Below are 19,106 nucleotides of genomic sequence, written 5' to 3'. Positions count from 1 at the left end.
GGGACCCTCATACACATGAAGCAGGCTGGGGAAAGAATTACAGATACCTCCTCCGGGCCCTGGAGAGCTCTTTTTTTTTTTCATTCATTTTAGAGAGATAGGAAGGGAGAGGGAGAGAGAGCTGGAAACATCAATGAGAGAGAACATTCACTGGCTGCCTTCTGCATGCTTCCCGCTGGGAATCGGCCCACAACTTGGGCATGTGCCCTTACCAGGAATCAAACCAGTGACCTCTTGGTTGCTGGGTCTACGCTCAACCACTGAGCCACACTGGCTGGGCCTGGAGAGCTCTTTATACCTAAGGAAGTCTATACCATGAGGCAGAATAAAAAACAGCCACACCAGAGATATAGGCAAGAATGTTGTGGGTCCTTAAGGAACTGATTCAGATGATCTGCAAGGCTTCCTGGAGGAGAGGGGCAGTAGACATGAGCCTTAAAGACTTTTCAGCAAAGTAGTGAAGGAAATTTATTTTCATTTGCCCAAGATGATCTCGTGGAATGAGCCCTAAACAGGTGCTGGAGGTTTGGTGTTTTAAGTCAGCTCTGACCCTGACCAGAGGAAAGAGCTTGCATGTATAATTTCTTTCTCTGAAACTTCACTGCTTCATCTGTAAAAGGAGGTGTTAGATAAAATGAATTTGAAAGCAGCCACTACTGACCTGGGGTTTTGCCAGTCTCTTGCATTTATCACAAACAAGCAGCAAACAAAATCAGGCAAAGAAGTGCAAAGACATTAGACGGAGAGAATTGCCTCCAAAAAAAAAAAAAAGCCTCAGGGATTTCATGTCTTGTGTGTCCCCGTGGCACACGTGGCAGCCTAAGCAGCCCAACTCCCAAGTTCTTGTCTTGGTCACAGCTGCTTGCCTGGCACCCATCACTGTGTCTGGCACAATACATGTTTATTGAATAAAGTGAATAAATGAAGTGACAGAGACGATGACCAGCTTTTTGGCTAGAAATGAAACCAGTCCTGCCCTCAGATCATCAGAGCTCTGGGGGCTTTTGCTCCTTAATACCCTATGTTTGCTCTCAGGATAAGAGGAAAGATGGCTGAGAGGAACTGTCCTTTCAGAGGTCCAAGCTGGGGATTGTGCTGCAATCAATAGAAAGTGGGTCACACAACTGCTCTGCAGAGCACAGACCCTTGAGGAAAAGCCTGGATTCTGTGCCAGCTTACATTTATTGGGTGCCTCCTGTGTATTAGTTGTCACATAGCTTTAATTCATTTAATTGTGGCCTCAAAGGGCTGTACAGGAGAACGTGGGCCATCGGGAACTATAAACCCCAGCAGCTGACTGAGTGACCTCCGCCAAGTCACCGCCCCTCTCTGGGTGTTCTTCAATCTCTGTAAAATGGAGACAATAGAGCCACTTCGCCAGGTTATAGGAATGAAATGAGCACGCGGAAGTGGAGCGCTTCATAAATGCTAGTTATTATTGTTCCTCTGAGCACACAAGTCCGCTCGCCTCCCCCCAGGGCGCACACACAGACATGTTCACACTCCCACATGCATGCAGATGCACAGAGGCGCGTGCAGACGCCAGCCAGAGGAGCTCGCTGAGCCTCAGACCGAGGGCCACCGCCGAGCCCCGCAGAGAAGCCGAGTCTTCGGCGTCCCTCCTTTTCTCTCAGCTCTTTCTGAATGAACTCCGGCCGCGAGGAGTTTATTTTTTTATGAATGAGAGCCCAAGAAGTGAATGAAGCCAGAAAGCAGCTTGCGTTCTGATTGGCCCCCGCGGCTGGGAAACTCCGCCCCCCCTGCTTGGCCAAGCGAGTCTCCGGATTGGCGGGCGTGCCCGGCCCAGGGGTTTCATTCACAAAAGTCAATGAAACAAAGGGAACGGGGGTGGGGGAGTGGGGGGAGAGAGCCTGGGCCGAGGCAAAGGAAATGCACCAATCAGCAGCTCCCCCGGGCTCACAACAGTCCGCGGAGCCCGGAAAACTAGCTCGTGCGCGGGGGACCCGAGGCCCCGGCCGCCTCGCTCCGGCCTAGCCCGCAGCGCTTGCTGCAGCCCCAGGGCATGCTCAGGACCCCCTGCGTCTCCAGCACCGAAGCCCCGGCCTCAGGTGAGGCTGCAGGAGGAAGAGGGAGGGAGAGTGCCTGTGATTCCTCGCCTCGCCTTCAACACACCCCACACTCTCACCGCCACCTCCACAGATTCCAGGGCGAGTGGTGGGAGGCGCTGAAATTCAGGGTTGGAGGGGGTGTGGGAGTTGTGGGCGTGCGAATGGTGCGCGCCTCGCCTGCTCCTCCGCGCGCGGACACAGACACACACACACACACACACACACACACACACACACACACACACACACACGTCTTATGTAACCGAGCCTGGGTAGGGTACAGCAAGACTACAGAAAGCAGCCGAAACGGCGAGCCCGGCTCCCAGGAGCAGGTGGGACCTCCTTTGGCGGGAGGGGAGTGGTGACCGCGCTCAGCTCAGCAAGCGAAACCCCACCATCGCCTGAGTGAGTCGGAGAACTTTTGCCGTCGGACCCAGAGCCTGGAGACGGTCTCCTCTCTGTCGCCCTTACCCACCCCCACCCCGCTGCTTTCCCTGGACGGTGTGTGAACGCAGCCCACCTCCCCCCGCCCCCGCCAGGTCTCTGCCCCCGCGCGGGGCCCGGGCCTTGCGGCCGGAGGGAGCGGCCGGATGGAGCGGAGGATGAAAGGCGGATACTTGGACCAGCAAGTGCCCTACACCTTCTGCAGCGTGAGCGCCGCGCCTGCCTCCACGCCCGCCCCCGCCCTGCACCCCGCCTCACAACCTCTTCCCCGCGGCCCCAGTGGGGTCTAGGGTTGCCCGGCCCCTGAGTCACCCCGGGAACCCAGTCCCACCCCCCTAGACCAGCGGGCCTCAGGGTGACTTCGGGGCATTCTTCCCCTTCCCGGCAGAAATCGCCCGGAAATGGGAGCTTGCGCGAAGCGCTGATGGTCCCGCAGGGGAAGCTCATGGACCCCGGCTCCCTGCCGCCCCCCGACTCCGAAGGTAAAGAGCTGGAGAGAAAAACTGCGACCCTCCCCACCACACACGCCCAAAGGACTGATCCTGGAGCCCCTAGCCTTTTGCCAAAAAGACTCGCCCTCCAAGGGACTCTCATCATTCTCGGCTCCTACCACCCCAAGGGGGGTCACCGGGCTCGCTGGGGCTCCCTCTCTCTCACCATCACCTCCACCTCACGTTCTCCAATTCCATTATTCACCCCTCAGATCTCTTCCAGGATCTAAGTCACTTCCAGGAGACGTGGCTCGCTGAAGGTGAGTAGTTTTGTGACCTTTTCTATTACTGGGGTGGGGGGGTGCTCAGTACCTCAGTATCTAGCCTAGCCTACTTCCTCTCTCCCTGGCCCCAAGAAGCTCTCCAAGGCCCCCTCCTCAAGTTCCCTGCCTTTCTGCTGTCCCCAGGGCCCAATGTGGTCACTTATATTGATATTTATTTTCTCTACCCTGAGCCGGGCTTGTGTAACTAGGCCTGGGGATGAATCAGACCATTGTGTGGGGTATTTGCTTATTTGAATGGAACTTGGCCCCAGGCCCGTTTTCCTGGTTGAAATTTTCATTTGCAAAGTTTGTTTGGCAGCAGCCACCAGTCCGAGGTGTGTGTTAGGGTGTTGGGGGGGGGGGGGCAGGAGGATGAGGAGAAAGAGCAATTAATTTGTTACTAATCTTCAGAAGTTGCCAAAACATTTATTTTTACCCAAACCCTTAGTTTCTCGTCTTCCCAACTCCCAGTGCCAAACAATTTTCTTTCTGAGCCAAAAGAACAACAAAAGTTTAAATAATTCGTTTTTGCAGCACTTTGTCAAAGAGGGCTTAGAGCTGCCCCCTCCTCCCAATAGCCTGGATTGTAATTCTGATGGCAACTGATCGTCCCTCCTCCTTTCCTCCTGAATTCCTCCACTCCAGGCAAATTCCCCCACTTGCTTGCCTTGGGGTTAGCTGTAGCTGCAAGCTGGCTGAGCAGAGGTCTGTAGCTGGGCCTTGGCCCAGTGGAGAAGTGTGTTCTGGGGGTCTCCTGGTTGGAGTCATTGGTGTGTTTGGTGGGTCCTGTGGGTGTCGCTGGTGGGGCTGCAGGTGGGAGGCAAATGGTGTTTAGGTAGTCTCTGAGAGGGAAGGGTTAACACCCCCCATCTTTTATTTTAACACTCTAAAAACCAAGAAACCACTACATGAGGAACATCTTTTTGAAGGCTTTTCTCTTCTTTAGGATCTCCCAGACCTCCACCTGGGTATCCTTGGTGATTTTTTTAAGCTCCAACCTAGCTCCTCTGGAACCTTCTATAAAAGCTTGGAGTAGAAGGGGAAGACCCCTGATTAGATCCTTGGAGTGAGACTAGATCTGTCTTGACCACTGTGGTAGCCCCCAAAACATATATGTTAACAGAATGACTGTTTAGCATAAAGCAAGTGCTCGGAACGTTTTGTGGAATTCATAGCTCACCGGCTACTTGGGTGATGGAAGGACCTGGGGGTTCTGGGGCTACTGTGCACATCTTCCCGACTCTGCAAGTCCTGGGTGCCCAGCTCCGAGTTACTGGCAGAGGTATACCCAGTCTGCCCATCCTCCTCTCGAGGTTCCGGAGCTGGGCTGGAGCTGAAGAACGCAGAGGTGTCAATTTCCACATCTCTCAAAGACTTCCTTTCCCAATGCCTGATTTCTGTCTGGCTCACCAAGCTCCTTGTCTGTCAGCTGAGGGTCCCTGCGCTCCCCACAATGGGCAGCTCCCGGGGCTGTGATCTAGGAGTAGACTCAGAGGTTGGCATTTTGGCAGCAGCTGGTCCATTTGTGCCTGGGTTTGTAATGGGAAAGAGAGGAAAATGTTCTCATCTTCTCTCAACCTTGGAAGCCCCACCCCTTGGCGGTGGGGGTCTAGAGACTGTACGTGTGTCTATCTGCATGTGTCAGTGTGACAGTGAGTGTGTGTGTTTCATGCTGCTGCCCTGGAAGTCTCTGTACATTTAAATCCAGTGGGTGGGGAGGTGGGGGTGGGGATCGAAAGACGGAGGGGGGGCAGCACTGGGATCTCCTTGGTTCCCTCTCCTTCCTTCTGAGGGAGCAGCTCAGGTTCCCAGCTGGCGATGGATGGCCAGGCCTGAGGGGGGGATGCTGAGGCCGCTCGCTCCTTCTCACTCTCTCTGCGGAGACAGATGCAGCTGCCGGGGCCTTGTCCCCCTGCACCATCCCAGCACCACCCCAGCCTCCTCTCCTGCCTCTTCCCACCAGGTCAGTGACCCCTGCAGCCTAGGGGGAGCTTTGGGGTGGCAGGGAGGGGCTAGCTCCTTTGGAAACTTGCCAGTAATGGGGTGCATCAGTAGGAATGGGGGCCGGAGTCCAACCGCCTCCTTCAGCTGGATTTTTTTTCCTAAAGCCCCAATTTGGAAAGAAGCAGCAGGTCCTTGTAGTGTGTGTGTCGGGGGGCATTGTGGAAAATTCAGTGGATGCCCAGGTTGGATCCTGGCTGATGTGATTGTGGGTTCAGAGTCCGAAGTCCAGGCATCACTGGGGGTGAGTGTGAGTGGGGCTCTGTAGGGGCAGGCAGTTCAGATATATCGGGAATTGGAGGTTTTCTAGACAGAGTAGAGGGAGATGAAGTGAGTCCAAGAGGACATGTCTGGTTTCGGGGTGCCTGGGATCTGTTGAGTTGCCAGAGAAAGGATCAGGCTGCAGTAGGAAAACACAGGCTCAGGAAGGCTGAACCCAAGCTGTGCCTGGTTGTGGTAAAAGGTGTGCTGCTTCTGGTCCAGGGTTCCTTTTCTGGCTTGTAAGGAACCTTCGGGGACAAAGACTTTGGTCTATTTGGTAGTAGGAAACATTGACTGGGCCATATGTGTCCTTTGTGTGAGGCTGGGGTCTGTGGAGTCCCAGAAGCTCTGCAGATGGGTTGCAGGTATCCTTGAGCCCTGACATTGTAAAATTGTTGGGGTACACCATACACAAAGGAATGTGGATTTTCTAGAAAGAGAATGATCCATACCTTTTATGAGATTCTCAAAAAGATGGGTCTCTGCTCCCCTTTTCATAAGAATCATTGATCCCAATCCTCCTCCGACATCTCCAGTCCCCTTGCCCTTTGGTTTCCCCCATTGTCTTTGTAAGTCCAAAGGAGACCCTTTGTGTGGAGGGTGTGTATGGGGGATGTGTTTCACTCGTGTGCTGCTGTGAAGTAAAAGGAATTAGGGTGTGTGTATGAATCCGTGTGTATGCAGACCAGTACCTCAGCATGTCTGTGGGGAGAGATGAGGTTAATTTCGTCCCCCAGTCTTTTAGCTACAATACCTCCTTCTACATAGTTCTGTCTCCTCCCCTTCCAGAAGGCTCTTGGGGACAGATGTCTCCTCCATAGATAGAGAACTGGTTCCTTCCAGTACAGAGGCTGCCAGGGTGGGGGTGGGGTAAGGGTGAGAGCTGAGGCCAGTGGTGACACAATGGAGCAGAAGCTCTGGAGAATGGCTCCTGGCCTCTTCACTAGGACTCCTTAAGAGGCCCCTTGATCCTACGATTGGACCCTAGGAAGGGGAGAAGGTGATGAGGTCTGTATGGTGTTAGTGGGTGGCTAACCTGGGGTGGGCTTAGCTGCTTGGCTGGCTTAACCTTCCAATTCTGGAGCCCTGCTTGGGAGGTCCCCAACTCCCCCCCACCACAATCATTAGAAGGACGTTCCCTAAAATTCTCTCTCTGGGCATTTTGCTGGCTTGGCACTTTTCCCAGCCTTCATCACCTGCCATGTCCTCAGGCAGATAAACTCGACCTTAGTGCCAGGATGGAGTTGGGGGAAGACTGGCACACTGGTTTGGCAGCCAAAACTCAGCCAAGTTAACAAATAAATAAAGTGTCGTACACTCAAGACCAAACATGGTCATTAGAAATTCTCCTGCTTTCCAGGAACTTGAAGCACAATGTTACTGTTCCGATTCTGTCTCTGTTAACAGTTTCTGAGCCATTGAGGCCCTGTCCTGCCTTTTGGGAGAAGCCAGTGTTCTAGAGAAGGACCAGTCAGGGGCTGGGAGTCACACCACAGCCCATTTTTACCTCCACTGATTTCTAGCCCTGGGATGAGGATGGCACCACCTCTTCTGGGGTGTGGTCTGTGGGCTGGGGGTGGCCTTTTCTGGGACTGCTGTGCAGAGGTCCTGGTCAAACCCTCAGGCCTGAGGTGGGAGGAAAGGCAAGATGACCCCTAGGGCTATATAGCATTATATGAACGGGCAGGAGATGCCCTGGCCCATTACCTCAGTAGAAAGCAGTTAATGAAGCCCCAGAGGGGGCTCAAGTGCATCCACCTCCCCATGGTTTGCACCCCCACCCTCCTTGCCTAAGTAGCAGGGAGGGGAAATGTTCATCCTACTGCCATCACCCCCATCTGGCCACCTGTGGTTGGGCCAGACAGAGGACACAAGGTGGGCTCTGGGGAGTGTTTTTTCAAACCTGCCTATTCTTTTTCTTAATCCTCACCTGAGGATATTATTTTTTCTATTTATCTTCAGATAGAGTGGGAGGGAGAGAAAGGATGGTGTGAGAGGGACACATCAACTGGTTGACTCCCACAGGACCCCAACCAGGGCTGGAGAGGAACCGCAACCAAGGTACGGGCTCTTGACTGGAATCGAACCCATAGCTCATTGGTCCGCGGACCAATGATCTAATAGCTGAGCAAAACCAGCCAGGGCTAAACCTACCTATTCTTTTTTTTTTTTTTTTTTATCCTCACCCGAGGACATTTTTCCATTTTTTGTTCAGGTAGAGTGGGAGGGAGAGAGAGAGAGAAACATCGACGTGAAAGGGACACATCGAGTGGCTGCCACCCGCACAACCGACCAGGGCCGGGGACAAACTGCAACCGAGGTACATGCCCTTAGCGGGAACCAAACCCGGGTCTCTCAGGACCGCAGGCCGACGCTCTAACCGCTGAGCCAAACCGGCCAGGGCTAAACCTACCTATTCTTAAGAGCACTTGTTAAAAATAAAGATGTCTGGACCCCAGCTGGGGCCTATGGAATGAGACAGGGTGGCTGGGAATCCATGTTTTAACAACATCCCCAGATTCTTTTTTTTTTTTTATCCTCACCTGAGGACATTTATTCCTTTTTTGTTCAGATAGAGTAGGGGAGAGAGAGAGAGAGAGAGAAACATCGACGTGAAAGGGACACATCAAGTGGCTGCCACCCACACGACCAACCAGGGTCGGGGACAAACTGCAACCGAGGTACGCGCCCTTAGCAGGAACCGAACCCGGGTCTCTTGGACCGCAGGCCGACGCTCTAACCCCTGAGCCAAACCGGCCAGGGCCACCCCCAGATTCTTGATTCCACAGTTTGGGAGTGGTTGCCTTTGTGTCCTAGTGGTGCATCTGAAAAGATGTGTGCTGCCTCTGTGTATGTGTTTGTTTTTGCCACAGGATTTCATGTCCTACTGATCTATTTGATCACTTTGGAATTGTTTTATGCTGACATTTCAAACGTTCTTTAGCTGCTGGTGGCTCCAGATTCTTAAACCCTCTCCGCCCAGTCCCTCTGTCAAGAAGTCAACTCTCTATAAATGTATATTTTATTTTAGTTAGTTAGTTACTTAGTTAATCCTCACCTAAGGATACTTTTCCATTGATTTTTAGAGAGAGTAGAAGGGAGGGAGGGAGAGAGAGAGAAACATCCATGTGAGAGAGGTAACTCGATTGGTTGCCTTTCGCACAGCTGCCGGGGATGGAACCTGCAACCCAGGTATGTGCCTTTGACCAGAATTGAACCCGAGACTCTTTGGTCCTCGGGGCCAATGCTCTAACCACTGAGAAAAACCGGCAAGGGCTATAAATGTGTATTTTAAAACACGTGGTACCTCTAATATTTATTTATTTATTTATTATTTATTTATTTTTATTAAAGATGTCCCTCCTTTTCTCCTGGTACCTCTAATATTTAAAGCAAGTTTGTGGAGAATTTTCCTACCACAGCCTGAAGTATCCCATGTGAAATGGGCTTTCCCCAGAGGATCTACCTCTAGCGTTACCTGTGGTGGAGAGAGAGAGCCCTCAGGGTGAAGGAAGGTTGGTAGGACCTCTTTAGTTCTGGCTCCCAGGCCCACCACACTGACTCCCACCAGCCTGAGAACAGAGGTCTTTGTACGTTTATTCACACAGACAACAAATAATGCATTGAGTATCTAATTGTGAACCAAACCCTGTTCCTGGGGTACTGGGGAATCAGATGAACAAGACAGATAGAGTCCCTGCCCTCAGCAAGCTTAACTTTCTGGTAGAGGAAATGGACAATAAACATGTAAACATAAGTTAGTAAATTCAGATAGCCATACGCGCTGGAGAAGAGATAAAAAAGGATGCAAGAAGGGATGGGAGAGACTACTTTGGTCTGGGTGGTTAGACAAGGCCTCTGAGGAGGTAACAATGTGAGCTAAGACTTTGGTGGCCAGAACAAACAGGCAGGCAAAGATCTGGGGAAGAGGGATCAAGCCGATCGGCTTTGAGGACCTGAAAGGAGACCAGAGCGCTACAGAACAAAGAGCTAGAGAGGCAGGTCCAAGAGGTGAGCAGCATCAGACCGTGAGGGGCCTTGGAGGCTGAGGGAAAGAGTTTGGGATCCATGTTTTAAGCAAGGGAGAGAAGTGATTTGACTTCTGTTGTTCTGACAGCTCTGTGGAAAACCTTAGGAGGTGAAAGTGAAAGTACGGAGTTCTGATCAGAGGCTGTGGCTGAAATCCAAGGAAGAAACCATGAAGCCTTTGCCAGGAGCAAAGCAGTAGAGCTTGGGGTGTACATTTGTACAGGCTAGGATGAGTGGGGGTGTTCTCCAGCCATCTCGTAGGACCCTCACCCTTACCAGCCATTCCTAATTCTAGTCATTTTACCTAGCAGCTTCCACATTGTCTAACCTGAGAGCAGTCTCCTTGGGTGTTATCACCTCACCTTTGAGCCACTCTGTTCCTGGATTATCAGGAAGTTCTTCTTGGTGTCTACCCTTCCCCTTCCTGCTACAATCTATTCTTGGATGAGGGGCAAAAGTGAGCAAAGACTTGGGTTAGGAGAGGTAGTCAGCTGTAGACTCACCTGAAGGGGTTGGCAAAGCCAGGATAAGAACGAGAAATCAACCCAGATGTCCAGGTTGTAGGCCATGGAAGAACTACTGTTCTATTTTAGTTTTGCTGCCAAATTCCCAAGCCCAGCTCCACCCATGCTGGCACCCTGGAAATGCTCCTTGGACTTCCCAGCTTGGGGAGCCCTCTTCTCTTCTAGCTGCACATCAAAAGGATGAGGCACCTGACCTCCCAGTGTCCCCAGCCTCTTCCTCTCCCTCTCCCATTGTCATCCTTTTTTTACCTCTCTTAAACCGCCCTCTTTTCTCCATTTCGTCTCTTTTCCCAGGATCTAGATTTCTACATTCCACCTTGGAGGTTGTATACAATGCAGATTCCTGGGTCCAGCCTAGATTCAAAATATCCCATGTGATTCAAAGTCCACGGGATCTCACTCCTTGTAATGCCTGCCCATCCCAGATGTGACTCTGCTGGCGGCTTTGAAAGAGCTTTGTAAACTCTGAGGGGCAGGGCTGTCTTCACTTCAGAAAAATGGAGGGAATAAAGACAAAGCATCTAGGAAAAGACTGGAATCTGCTCAGACAGGTTCTGGGAAATTGCAGCCTCTCCCCTCCAGGGTCTTAATGGAGCTCAGAGATGGAGGGCAGTAGGACCTGGTGTGGAGTTGCCTTTATTCCTAGGAAGTCTGTTTTATTTTTGGGGCGAGTGCTAGTCTGCAGGGCTGCCTTAATGGTATCTCCCAGGGTCTGCCACTCAGCCCCCCACCCACTCAGACTCACCTTTGACCTCTCTCCACAGCTCAGGTACCAGATAGCGATGAACAGTTTGTTCCTGATTTCCATTCAGAAAACTGTGAGTAGAGGGCCCTGGGTAGAGGGGCTGGGGAGTGAGGGAAGGCAGGAAATGAGTCACAGGGACAGAGAATCACTTGTTCTCTCCTAAAGAAAAGAGTGAAGGGCAGGGCTCCCCATTCTTGGGTTTGGACTCAAAGACCAAGGCAGTAACTGGGAGATGAAAACCTTGTTTCTAATCGGGTCTTTCTCCATCCTAGCTGTGTGACCTTGGAACAGACACTTCATCTCTCTGATCCCCACTTCCTTATTTCTGAAATAAGGGTCTTGGACCAGTTCAGCAGTTTCCAGTTCTACTATTCTGTTACTTTCACATAACTTGGGGGCTATTTTGCACCCTGTTCCATGTAGCAATATTTGTAGACATTTTTGGTTGCCACGGCAGGAAGTAGATGCTACTGGCATCTAGTGAGCAGAGGCCGGGTTTGCTATTAAACACCCTACAACGCTCAGGATAGCCCCACAACAAATTATCTAGCCTATATGGCAATAGTGCTGCTGTTGAAAAACCCAGCTTCAATGTCAGATACTTTGCTCTCAAACGTCTTCCCCCCTCAAAATGAAATAGGGCGCACATCATGGAGAACCGCAGATAACAGAATGGTTGATTACAGGCATTTGACCCGACTGCAGTAAGACAGAATCTCACACTCTGCCTCCTCTGACCCAGCTCTTGGCTGCTCTTTGTGGTAGCTGGAGTTTGTGGACCCAGCAGGGGCCACAGGGAAGGCCAATATTTTTCACAGATAATTAGGAGCATGTGTATAATGTTCGTCAGCTGACATGCAAGTGGGCTAATATCCAACCGTAACCAGAGAAGGAAAGATTCTTTATAGCCCCAAATAAGAAAACTTTTCTCCCTTGGAATTTTCCAGGGCACTCAGGAAGGCCACAGGCCCTAGGTTGAAGGTGCTCACCCCTACAAAGGTGTTTTTGGAGGCTTGGGGTTGAATTAAATGTTGATCTCTGGATCGTTTCTTTGGTTAATATTAGACATTCACCTGATGGATAAAACTAGACATAATATAAATAGCCAAACTTCTTAAAAGTGTCTGACTATAAATCTCTGAAAACTGAGATCCAGAGAGAGGGTAAAGCTGTACCAGTCACCCAGCTGGTCCTCAGAGAGCAGAAGGAGTAGGAAGCTCTTACTGCCTCTTCTGTGACACCCTCTGGCCCTGCTCTGCCTCCCCCAACCCCGCAGTAGCTTTCCACAGCCCCACCACCAGGATCAAGAAGGAGCCCCAGAGTCCCCGCACAGACCCGGCCCTGTCCTGCAGCAGGAAGCCGCCACTCTCCTACCACCATGGCGAGCAGTGCCTTTATTCCAGGTGAGCCCCAGGCCAGCCCTGGCGAAGGGTAGAATGGAGGAGGGAGGGAGGCACTTGTGAGCAGAGGCAGCAGTAGAGATGCAAGTGAGACAATAGAAAAGACTTCCGAGCTCCTATAAGGGAGCAGTACAGCTCAGGATTTCTTCTGAGTAGATAGGATGAAAAACGCATCAGGGGATGCATGTTAAGTCCTGGCTGAGTTTGTTTCCACTGAAGAAGCTACTGTCCCACCCAACCCAGTGGCTCTGGGTTGGAGAGAGGTGTTCTCAAAACTATACTCAAGCCCTGGCCAGTTTGGCTCCGCGGTTAGAGCACCAGCCTGCAGTCCTGAGAGACCCGGGTTTGGTTCCCGCTAAGGGCACGTACCTCGGTTGCAGTTTGTCCCCAGCCCTGGTGGGGTCGTGTGAGAGGCAGCCACTTGATGTGTCCCTTTCATATCAATGTTTCTCTCCCTCCCTCCCACTCTATCTGAACAAAAAATGAAAAAAATGTCTTTGGGTGAGGATAAAAAAAAATATATACTCAATTTCAGCATTTATGAAAGGAGAAAACGAGTTCATTTGGGGCTGAGTCTGGCTCATGCCATTCCTTTCCCGATATCCTCTCGTCTTCCTTCTATAATCCCCGTGCCCTCAGTTCTCTAGGGATGGATGAAGGGTTCAAAGATGCTCGCCCGGCTTCTCTGCCCCCTCACCCCTGTCTCCCCCTCAACTCCAGTGCCTATGACCCCCCTAGACAAATCGCCATCAAGTCCCCCGCCCCCGGTGCCTCCGGACAGTCGCCCCTGCAGCCCTTTCCCCGGGCAGAACAGCGGAGTTTCGTGAGATCCTCTGGCACCTCCCAGCCCCACCCTGGCCATGGGTACCTCGGGGAGCATAGGTAAGGAGAATCCCAGAATCTCAGCAGTTTTTCCTCAATCCCTGAGTGTCCTCCACCTGCCCTTAAGAGACGTGGTGCGGGGGCGGGGGGTTGGAGGGAGGAAGGGATATTGACCCACATACCCACACTGGAGCCCACTCTACAAGCTCTGGGAGTGTCAGGCATGAGGAAGGCTTAATCTAATACTCTCTTCCTTCTCCATCCACCCTTGTCCAGCTCTGTCTTCCAGCAGCCCGTGGATATTTGCCACTCCTTCACATCCTCTCAGGGAGGGGGCCGGGAACCCCTCCCCGCCCCCTACCAACACCAGCTGTCAGAGCCCTGCCCACCCTACCCCCAGCAGAGCTTCAAGCAGGAATACCTTGACCCCCTATACGAACAGCTGGCCATGGGCCAGGGTGGGGTCAATGGGCACAGGTACCCAGGGGCGGGGGTGGTGATCAAACAAGAGCAGACGGACTTCGCCTATGACTCGGGTAAGAGACATTTCAGGTGGGAGGGGTTGGGGTGAGATTGCTGGGTGGAGTGGTGTGTGATAACCTCCAGAATGTCTTTCCACAAGTTTTTTACCTTCCTGTCCTTTTACTAGTTCATAAATCCAACCCATTCACTTTTTTAATAGATTCAACATAATTGTCATTTTTCAATCAGGGAACTTATATTCAGATCGAAGATAAATGAGACGTAGGTCCTTGCCCTCAGGTAGCATGTGACTTAATAGGAAAATTAAGGCATTTCTTTCTATGTCTATAGCAGGTGTTTGGAGTTTTAATTACCTGTGGAGACGAAAGTACTGTTTGAGGAGCTTAAGTGTGTGGAGTTGGAGGATACAAATATGAATAAGATGAATAGATTGTTCTCTGTCCCTACAGACGCGTAAATATACGAAGGAATTTGAATGAAGAGATACATGAACTTGAAACTAGCCAGGCTCATGGTTCCCAGTTGGGACTCGGGGTTAATAAGTGGTTTCTACAACCTGTTCAAGCCTAAAGGTTGATTGATGACCCACCATCCTGGCCAGAGCCGGGTACCAGAAGTAGGGATTGCTTTCAATTCTAGTTCTACCTGGTGTTGACCTGCGTGAGATGCACTCAGCATATTCATAAATAGCTGTAGTTCAAAGCCCCAAATGCAGAGGGAGGGCCTTTCTCAGTTAGAAGGGCCCAGAAAACCTTGGCTTGTTACGTTGTTGCCATTCCCATATTTGAGCTTCTGTGCAAACTTGCATGAGAAAAATAAATTCAGTGATTAGAGTAGGCTCAGAGCTGGCCAGAGCTTTCGAATTTCCCTTTTTCTGAAGCCCAGTCTTTTAAGGGCAGGGGAATGAACCACAAACCCCCAGGCTGCCCAAGTGGGAACCAGAAGGGTGCACCCAGGGGCATAAGTCTGAGCCTTGCCGGGCAGTGAGATGCAGGAAAGAGGAGGGAGACGCTCTCGCCGCTGACCTTCAAAGGATGTAGACCGGAGGAGATCATGTTACATGCCCTTGAACTCCTGCCCCTCCCCCTTCAGCTTCCTCCGAATGGAGTCAGGAATTCCATTCACAAAATGGATGCATGAATGAGCCCACTCTCCCGCCTCCTCCCGGAGGTGTCAGATTTCACCATCTCATTCATAGGTGGGAGTGGAGGGGGTAGGACAGAAGGGGCTGGAACTTGAACGGGTGGCTTCACACTACCACTGCCTCCAGGTGGAGTGGGGAGGTTTCCATCCTATGGAATGGAATGAAATGGAGTGGAATGTGCTCTGCTGTCAGACCTGGGGGAAAAAACGGCCCAGTGCCCACTGCCTCTTCCCTAGATAGAGAAACACGCAGTCTCTTTCTCTCCACCCTTCCTCCCGCAACTCTTCTTTCCTCCATTCATTCTTCCCTCCCTCCCTCCCTCATGTAACACACTGGGCAGGGAATCTGACCTGCTGACCGGAGGTTAGCCCATTCCAAGGGAGTCTTAGATATGGACACTGTACCCTTTCCCCGGAGGTTCATCTCTATCCCTGCCTCCTCCCCTTAAACTCACAGGAAACAGCTGCTCCCTGGAATCCTGGACCTTGTGGAACAGCTTTGCCCAGCCCCAGCTGCTGCCATCCGTGCCCTCTGGCTCAGCCCTCAAGCTGAGGGGTTCCAGCCTCACACCCCCTCTGGGTGGTAGGCAGGCAGCTGGGAACAGAACCGGAAAGCAGACTGGCAGGAAGTTCTTAAATGTGTGTAGGCCTGCCGCCCCCGTCCCCACCCCAGCCACTTATAACATCACCCTTCTTTCTCTACCCTCAGATGTCCCTGGGTGTGCGTCAATGTACCTACACACAGAGGGTTTCCCTGGACCCTCTCCAGGTGACGGGACCATGGGTAAGGCAGCTTCCTCCTCCCTGCCAAGTCCTCCAAGTTGGAAGAGGGTCCTGCCATAGGGGGGGGGTCTCCTGGCCAGGAGTCTCTGGACACTCGGGTCTCATCAATGAACCCCCAAATCTGAGTGACTCCCAACTTCCTCCTCAAGGCTATGGCTATGAGAAACCTGTGCGACCATTCCCAGATGATGTCTGTGTCGTCCCTGAGAAATTTGAAGGTCAGAGAAGTGACTGTTCATGAGAGGTTCAGGGTTTTATCCATGCCCTCTGACTGTCACCCGGGAATCACATGACATTTCATGAGAAAGGGCCTGGAAAGACCCCTGGGAGAGAAGAAAGTTGCTTGGGGGACCAGAAGGCACAAACCCTACACTCCTGTTTTCTGTGTTCCTCAGGAGACATCAAGCAGGAAGGGGTTGGAGCATTCCGAGAGGGACCGCCCTATCAGCGCCGGGGTGCCTTGCAGCTGTGGCAGTTTCTGGTGGCCCTGCTAGATGACCCAACGAATGCTCACTTCATTGCCTGGACAGGCCGGGGAATGGAGTTCAAACTAATTGAGCCTGAGGAGGTAGGCCTCTCAGATGTCCCCACCTCTCCTTCCAACAGCTTTGGGGCCTGGAGATCAGAGAACCTGGGAATGGGTGGCATGTGTCTTTACCATTATCGTTGCTCTACCTGACCTAAATTCTTACCAAACCTGGGTCTGTGAGCTGCTGTTTGTTTGCCTGACCTGCTTAGCATTCTGCAATAAGAATCTCAAGTGCTCTTTCTGACCTGCCCATTTTTCCCATGCTGAGCTAGCATCACTGTCCCAAAACTCCTCTGTTCCCCCAGGTCGCCAGGCTCTGGGGCATCCAGAAGAACCGGCCGGCCATGAATTACGACAAACTGAGCCGCTCACTCCGATACTATTATGAGAAAGGCATCATGCAGAAGGTCAAGGATTAAGGGTCCATGGACAAGAGGATGGGGGAAGTGGGAGGGTGATGGAGGCAGGGGACAGAATAGCATTCTCAGAAGTTTATAGGAGCAGATAATGAACCAGTCACAAGGGACAGATTGTGGACAATCTCGAGATTACCCTCTCCCCAAAAAAATGCTAAACAGTAACTGGGAAGCCCAAAGCATGGAGATACTGAGATTAGAAATGAACCCCAGAAGGGAGTTGGCTGCTTAGAGGAACAAGTGTGAGAGAAATGTATCCCACACACCTGCCTGGACCCATTGCCCACCCTTACAGTGACCTGAAGAAGGAGTTAGACTGACCCAGACCCTCTCTTCCCACAGGTGGCTGGCGAGCGTTATGTGTACAAGTTTGTGTGCGAGCCTGAGGCCCTCTTCTCTCTGGCCTTCCCGGACAATCAGCGTCCAGCTCTCAAGGCCGAGTTTGACAGGCCAGTCAGTGAGGAAGACACAGTCCCTTTGTCCCACTTGGATGAGAGCCCTGCCTACCTCCCAGAGCTGGCTGGCCCTGCCCAGCCCTTTGGCCCTAAGGGTGGCTATTCCTACTAGCCCCTAGCAGCTGCTCCCTTGCCACCTGGGTGCTGCCCTGTGTACATATAGATGAATTTGGTGTTGGGGAAACCCTCACACTAAAACCCACAGATGTCTTTGGAGCAGATCCGCCCTGGCCCAGACTCTGGGCTGCTCACCAGAGTCCATGGGAAGGGGAAGTGGAGACATGCAAGTGCAAAGGTGGAGTCTCAGGAACTCCTGGGGGTCTCATCTCTGGCCTCTTCCTAGATCCAGCTTAGAGGCCCAAGCCCCCCTCCTCCATCACAGAACAAGAGTTTGTTCTGTTCTGAGGACAAAGGAGTGTCCCCACTTTATTCTAGTGGGGAAGATGCATTGAGCTCCCCAGATCTAACACTGTGGGGGAGGCAGAAGCCTGGATCTTGCACTCCACTCCAAGCTGTGGCCCTGGAGGGTCCTGCTTGTCAGTTCTTGGTGCTGTGTTCCCAGAAGCAGGGGGAGGCTGGAGGAAGAAAACTGGCATGGGGAGGGAGGGTTGCTGGTGGAGGCAAGGAGGGCTGGGTTCCTGATCTGAGGACCCTTTGCTCTGCCCACTCTGAGGCCCAGGCCTGGGTATAACCTCCACCTCCACCTCCACCGTGTCTGCCAGACCCTAATAAAGGCCCCTGCTTCTCCTGTTCTCCTGTGTCCTCTTTGCTGCCATGGAAAAGCTTGACCTCAGTCTGGGCAGACGACGAGAGTTTGGGGCATGACCCTGACACTTAAATTACCAAATGAGTTCTTGGGAAAAGACAGTTCACCTCTGACTTTTTTCTCTGAGAAGTGCATTCATAGGCTCAGTAATACCTGCTTTTCCCACCCTGGGATTATTGTGAGGATCCCCAAATAATGTACACAGGGCACTTTATAATCTAGACCAGTGCTTCCCAGTCACCCACAGCAGGTTCCTATAGCCATCTCCCTGTGTGGGTGAGGGGTGAGGGTAGGGCAGGTAAGGCTTCTGAGCTTTAAGGCCTCCTGGGGCTTGTTCAGACAGGGTCTGGCCTGTGGTTTCTGTGGTCACAGTTGCCCCACTTACTCACATGTACCCCGACAGATGTGTCTCCCCCTCCTGCCGTGGCACCAGGTTGCTGTTTCTGCTGGGGTTGGGGACAAGAGTTTGGAGATCGAGAGAACGGGAAAAGGCACAAGAGGGTAGAGGGAGAGACTAGAACAGGTTCTGGCCAGTTTAAGAAAAGGACACTAGCCCTGGCCGGTTTGGCTCACTGGTCGGCCCATGGCCCAGAGAGACCCAGGTTCGGTTCCCACCAAAGGCACATACCTCAGTTGCAGTTTGTCCCCAGCCCCTATTAGGGTCATATGGGTGGCAACCAGTCAATGTGTCTCTCACATCAATGTTTCTTTCTCTTCCTCCCTCTTTCCTTCCCGTTCTATCTGAAGATAAATGCAAAAGTGTCCTCTGGTGAGGATAAAAAAAAAAAAAAAGACACTAGATCTTTGGGGGAAAGGGGAGTGGGGAATGGCACAGATTCTCCTTGTCCAGATCTAGGGGAGACCCCAGGACCCCAGGGCCGTGTTTTCTGGAGGTGGGTGAGAAAGGCCAAGCTGAAAAAGTGGTGACACCTAGAGAAGGGAGTGTGACTGAGGGGTAGCTGAGGTCAGAGGGCAGTTGTAGATGCAGTCCCTGGGCAAACGTCCCAGGAGTCGGGTGCTGTCCAGTTAAATCAGAGCCACAGCCTTGTGGAGGCTGCAGCATGCTGCCCTGTAGATGGCTGCCCACTTCCACCCAGGACTAATGCTGAGACCCACCAGCCCTCACAGGAAGGGATACCTCTCAACCACTACCCACAAATGAAAAGCAACTTTTCCCCTGGAAACAACATCGATGTAGTGACGTTTTTTACAATTTAGAGCAAGGAAAAGAAAAATATTGAATACAAGTTTTTAAAAATGTGTATGATTTAATTTCATATTAAAGCCAAGCCAAGCTATCATGGTGAGAAGATGTAAAATTTAAGTGGAAACAGGTCCTGAGTACCTGCACATGCGATGGATTTAGATGAGAAACAACAGCATCATGGAAAATGTCTCACAGGCTGAGACATGTGACCTCTGCCCTCTGAAATGTTCATTAACAAACCACTCCTCACCACTCTTTGTTCAAAGTCTTAAACT

General features: G+C 51.9%; 1 protein-coding gene across 3 annotated transcripts; it reads left to right on the top strand.

Annotated features, from left to right (window-relative positions):
- The first annotated feature begins 2,888 nt into the window (after positions 1-2,888).
- On the top strand, positions 2,889-17,606 carry ETV4 (ETS variant transcription factor 4). Of its 3 annotated transcripts, none has more exons than XM_036267642.1 (11): positions 2,889-2,995; positions 3,217-3,264; positions 10,847-10,900; positions 12,104-12,230; positions 12,948-13,109; positions 13,326-13,585; positions 15,385-15,459; positions 15,608-15,676; positions 15,854-16,026; positions 16,293-16,394; positions 16,746-17,606. In XM_036267642.1, exons 1-11 carry the CDS (start codon positions 2,938-2,940, stop codon positions 16,968-16,970), a joined length of 1,353 nt encoding a protein of 450 aa, XP_036123535.1. In that variant the 5' UTR covers positions 2,889-2,937; the 3' UTR covers positions 16,971-17,606. The 3 variants fall into 3 exon arrangements, with proteins under 3 accessions (XP_036123535.1, XP_036123537.1, XP_036123536.1); XM_036267643.1 differs by having other exon boundaries at positions 2,916-2,995; positions 12,966-13,109; positions 16,746-16,988; XM_036267644.1 differs by lacking the exon at positions 15,608-15,676 and having other exon boundaries at positions 16,746-17,455.
- The last annotated feature ends 1,500 nt before the right edge of the window (positions 17,607-19,106 follow it).

Source organism: Molossus molossus, unplaced genomic scaffold, assembly GCF_014108415.1.
Source record: "Molossus molossus isolate mMolMol1 unplaced genomic scaffold, mMolMol1.p scaffold_m16_p_19, whole genome shotgun sequence".
Classification (NCBI taxonomy): domain Eukaryota; kingdom Metazoa; phylum Chordata; class Mammalia; order Chiroptera; family Molossidae; genus Molossus; species Molossus molossus.
This window is presented reverse-complemented; position numbering and strand designations above follow the sequence as displayed.

Bases quoted from the DNA above. Each gene is read 5' to 3' on its own strand.
- ETV4 (XM_036267642.1), top strand. From the start codon at position 2,938: ATGGTCCCGCAGGGGAAGCTCATGGACCCCGGCTCCCTGCCGCCCCCC. The intron at 15,460-15,607 runs GTAAGGCAGCTT...TTCCTCCTCAAG, and splicing joins TCCAGGTGACGGGACCATGG to GCTATGGCTATGAGAAACCT. The intron at 16,027-16,292 runs GTAGGCCTCTCA...CTGTTCCCCCAG, and splicing joins AACTAATTGAGCCTGAGGAG to GTCGCCAGGCTCTGGGGCAT.